Source organism: Marmota marmota, unplaced genomic scaffold (assembly GCF_001458135.2).
Source record: "Marmota marmota marmota unplaced genomic scaffold, marMar, whole genome shotgun sequence".
Taxonomy (NCBI): domain Eukaryota; kingdom Metazoa; phylum Chordata; class Mammalia; order Rodentia; family Sciuridae; genus Marmota; species Marmota marmota.
In genome coordinates this window covers 12763793-12768703 of record NW_026000185.1, presented here as the reverse complement: position 1 = coordinate 12768703, position 4911 = coordinate 12763793, and the positions used below count along the sequence as shown (strand labels likewise).

Genomic DNA, 4911 nt, shown 5'->3' with positions numbered 1-4911 from the left:
CAGGGGCACTCGACCACTGAGCCACATCTCCAGCCCTATTTTGTATTTTATTTAGACACAGGGTCCCACTGAGTTGCTTAGTGCTTCGCTTTTGCTGAGGGTGGCTTTGAACTCCCGATCCTCCTGCCTCAGCCTCTCCAGCTACTGGAATGACAAGCATGTGCCAGGTGGCGCCTGGCATCATGAATCTTTTGTTACTGTCATTAACCAAATGAGGCTTTAGAAAGTGTAGATTGCTATTAATCTACACACACACACAAGCTTCTTTATATAAAATTTATTCCTATACTATAAAAGGTGTCTTAAAGATAGGTGCAGTAACTTTTTAAACTTCATAAGATAATAGTAAACCATTATATTTTTGTTTTATTTTGGACTGACTTTTTTTTTTATGATACCAAGGACTGAATCCAGGGTCACTCTTCTGTGGAGCTATATACATCCACAGACTTGATTGTGTTTTTAATTTTGAGACAGGCATTTGCTGAGTTCCCCAGATTGGCCTCAAATTTGTGATCCTCTTTCTTCAGCCTCCCAAGATTACAAGGCATATGCCCCTGTGCCGAGCTATTTCAGCCTTCTTTAGAAGATAACTCTTTACATGTAAAAGGACAGTGTATTTCTGTCTGCTGTAGAGATTTGCTTATAACAAAAAGGAAAATTGTTTTTCTAGGACCACTGAACAACAACAAAGATTCCATGAAATTTGCAGCAATCTAGTGAAGACCCGACGCAGAGCTGTGGGCTGGTGGAAGCGCCTCTTTACATTAAAGGAAGAAAAGCCTAAAATGGTGATATATTTTTTTTTTTACTTTGTCTTTTCAAGATTGAGTTAATTTTGATATCTTTGCAATCTAATGATAGAGATGGCCTTTGGTTTTAATAGTTATAGTTGAATATTACTCCATTTGGATAACTCCTTAGTACATTCATCAATGTGTGTGTGTATTAGGCTGAATCAGTGAGAGTTAAAAAGTATATTTTGCACTTAATTTTTTGTTCTAATAGGGCAAAATTTTTCTTTCTTTTACCAAAGTAAAAGAAATATAACTAGAAAACATCTGTTTGCTTACCTCTGTCAGCTTAAGGCTAAAATTCTTTTTCTAATCTTTGAAAGAAACTTATTTGATAAAAGTTACATGTATGTGCACAAAGTGTTAAGTTTTGATACATGTGCATATTGTGGAATGGTGAAACAGACTCTTAGAGTCGGACTTTGGAGTTGATCAATTCTTGTTGTTTTCATTGCTAGTACTTCATGACCATGATCATTTCTCTTGCTGCGGTTGCTTGGATTGGACAGCAAGTCCACAATCTATTTCTCACCTACCTGATAGGTAAGTCTTCAAAGAAAAACTAGAGGCACATCCTGGTCAGGGAAGTCTACCTGTAGCTTAGTCAATAAACAGACACGTGGATGCTTATCCAAGTTTAAGGCACTGACCAAAGGACTGTGGGTGTACAGAAAGGTGATAAGCCGGGCCCAGTGGGGTACACCTGTAGTCCTAGCTACTTGGGAGGCTGGGGTAGAAGAATTCCAAGTTCAAGGCCAGACTGGGTTCTTAGCAAAAATGAAAGGAGGAGGCTGGATCTCAAAGGTAGAGGACCTGCATCCAGTCTCCAGTAAGAAAACAACAACAAAAAGTGACTAAGATTCAGGTCCTCCCTCTCAGGGAATTTATCATCAGGGGAAGTAAAGACAAAACCTTAATTACCAAGGTAGAAAGTAGTGTACAAAATAAAAGCAAAAGAAGAAGAAAGTAGTGTACAAAAGATAAAAATAAACTGAGGTGGGGAGAACATCATGGCAGAAGTTTCTGGGTTAAATCCCAATGGAAGTAATGGATTTCGTATTGCTTCTTTCCATTCAGGGGGTCTGACAGTCTGGGGATCTGCCTTCTTTAAAATATTTAGGGAAAGTAATTGCTGCCTCCTTAATTTTGTTTGCTTATTTATTTTAAGTGACTTTCTTATTGTTGCTTCCTGGACTAAACCAACATGGAATCATTTCGAAGTACATTGGAATGGCCAAAAGGGAGATAAACAAGCTTCTCAAACAAAAAGAAAAGAAAAATGAATAATGCATCTATCTGCTTTATTCCTGTGTTAATGGAGTCTGCATCACCCCTGGGAACAGTTGCTACTATGCTGTCTGGATACGAAAATGTTACAGAAGTAGCTCTAGCTCCGCCTCACTCTGCCCTTAGTTGATAGAAATTCACACTTGCCAGGTAAGGCTTTGTGCACAGTGTCTTTGAGTCAGGTATAGCTGGGCACATTTTCATCAGTTGACCTTAAGTGGACAACTCATTAGTGAGTATGACTCATCTTGATTTTTCTCACACAGGGTTAATTGAATTTTTACTTTTGATGACTTCCTTTAAAATAACAGTGGTGATTTTTACTTTTTAGTATGATTAACAGTGTTGACATTTGTTCTAGCTACTGCAAGGTAGTGGTCTGTGGCTATAAAAAGCTGAATCTACTGTCTGCTTCCACAGTCTACTTTAAAAAACTGTCTGGCTTCATGAATATATATAGAGACCAAGTTTACTACTTCTGATGAAGAGACCAATTAAGATTCGTTCCTTGTGCTGGTTTTTTGTTTGTTTTTTACCATGGGAGAAGAATCCCCATGGAATAAAATGAAATTAATTCCATGCCCTAGTTTGTATAGGTTTCAAACTCCCTTGTGCAAAACTTAGCCATTTCTAGGAAACATTGATTCTTTGTTCCACAGGGAATCTGACAGGCTTAGAGCTCTTGTTCTCTGCACTACTTCAAGTTAGTAAACCCTTAAGCCTTTTTAACAGCAGACTTCTAAAAGACTGTATTTAGGATTTTCAGCATACTTAGCATTTCAGGTTTTCAGCTGACCTAAGTACACAGTAGGTCAAGACCTGTGTCTGTGACCTTTACTCCATGACCAGCTAAACAAAGACAAGTGTGCCGGTGTTGAATGAAAATTCATTGCAGTAGAGAAAAAAATAATCTGATTCTTAAGACCAGAGAAAGCCTTCAAGGGTAAGCCTCAAAATTCCATTCTTTGGTAATAATGGCCATTACTTGGTCCCCCTCAGTTTGGCATTGAAGAGAGTTCTACACTGATGACTTTTTTTTTCTCAATATTTCTTTGAAAAATTCAAGGGCTGTTGGTGACAGCAGACATGTAGTGATAGCTGGTCTCTGGTCTATGTAGACCTTGTGACTCTTTGGAAAGCTTATCATTCTTTCCTTCTCAGTAGCTAGAAATTTAGAGTAGTTAACACCTGTAGGAATAAACCTTTGAGGGCCAAAAAATGTGACATATTTGGGAACAATTCTTAAGCTGATGAACTAGCTGTAAGATAGTTTGTGAATTTATTGCACTGATGCTGTAACCCTGTACCTTCTGGTGCATCTGCTCCTGAGTAAGTGTTGTTCTCTCCCATCTTTCTCGTTGTAAACAGTGGCACCCGTTGTAGTATATGTTTGATTTTCTTTTTTAATGTTTCATATGACAACTACCTTAATTTTACACGTGTTTCCTCATTGTAAATAAGCCTGTTTTCTTATCTGGATTTTTTTTGTGTGAATACATGTTCTACCAATTAACTACTTTAGCAGTTTTAATCCTGTATTATTTCTTCTACTTTGTTTTGTGTAAAGGGGAAGAATAAAAGTTTTAAAAAGCTGGAACCTCTTCCATAGTCTCATTTTTTTCTTTTGTTGTTTGTTTTTGTACCGGGGATTGAACCCAGGGGCACTTAACCACCAAGCCACATCCCCAGTCCTTTTCTGTATTTTATGTAGAGAGAGGGTCTCACTGAGTTGCTTAGGGACTTGCTAAGTTGCTGAGGCTGGGTTTGAACTCGCGATCCTCCTGCCTCGGCCCCCCTAGCCACAGGGATTATAGGCATGTGCCACCAGGCCTGGCTCACTTTGTTTTTAACTGAACCAACTTAGTGTTCAGGGGGATGGATTTCTGAATCCACTCTATGTGATCATTACATGCCTCTAAGATACTCTTTAAAAATAAAATAAACGGCTTACATCCAGGCACCATGCTGTGTTAGGTGGAAGAGGAAATACAGAAAAGAGGGGCAGAGTGTGAGGGGCTGGAGGAAGGGGCAGGAATAAGGCCTGGGACCTGGCTCACTGCTTGACATACAAGAGGTGCTTGGTAAGTTATGGTTGGGTGACTTCTGTATTTTTTGGTACTGGGGATTGAACCCAAGAGCGCTTTGTCACTAAGCTATATCCCCAGTCCTTTTAATATTTTTATTTTGAAACAAGGTCTTGCCAAGTTGTGAGGCTGGCCTTGAACTTGAAATCCTCTTGCCTCAGCCTCCGAAGTAGCCTGGATTACAGCTGTACACCACCAGGCCTGACCTGTCTTCTCTTGAAACACTTTAGAATTGGACCTCAAATGTTTTACCTTTGGGTCTCACTGGCTACGCTTGGTGGGTTCTGAGAACCAGTTTGGTAGCAAATTAAGTTCTGAGCTCCTCTGCCCCTGAGCAAGTATATAGATCCTTCTTTGTAGCCTTCTGAGGGTTTGGTGATGTGCAGTAAGGGACACCCCAACCCAAGGTCACCACAGGGGTTCCAATGGTCACTTGATGCTTTGAAATGCTGGCCTTGAGCCCTGGTGCTGGGGTCCTATGATTCCCAGTTCACATGGGAGGAGATTTGGAATGAACCTCCCAAGAGGGAGGTTTTCCTGGGTTTTTGTTTTTGGTTTATTCTTGGTTCATGGTCCCCCTGAGCTTCCCTCCACCCTATATGGCTTGGAAGTTTTAAAGGGGGGAATTTCATACCAGCAGTTCATCTTCCGTATATTACCGTTTATTTCACTCTGATCATGATCAGTCCTGTTCCAAGGACTCAGCAGGTCCCAGTTTGCCTACAATAAAACCCATAAACCTGCTG

The 4911-nt window shown here is 40.0% G+C and overlaps 1 protein-coding gene across 2 annotated transcripts in view; it reads left to right on the top strand.

Moving 5' to 3' along the window:
* Positions 1 to 3678, top strand: part of Arl6ip1 (ADP ribosylation factor like GTPase 6 interacting protein 1) — a 10623-nt gene extending 6945 nt beyond the window's left edge. For both annotated transcript variants that reach the window (XM_048789558.1, XM_015491107.2), the window contains 3 exons: positions 674 to 791; positions 1253 to 1337; positions 1963 to 3678. In XM_048789558.1, coding sequence (XP_048645515.1) covers positions 674 to 791; positions 1253 to 1337; positions 1963 to 2081 — 322 coding nt within the window. In that variant the 3' untranslated portion in view covers positions 2082 to 3678. The remainder of the gene's footprint in view (positions 1 to 673; positions 792 to 1252; positions 1338 to 1962) is intronic.
* The last annotated feature ends 1233 nt before the right edge of the window (positions 3679 to 4911 follow it).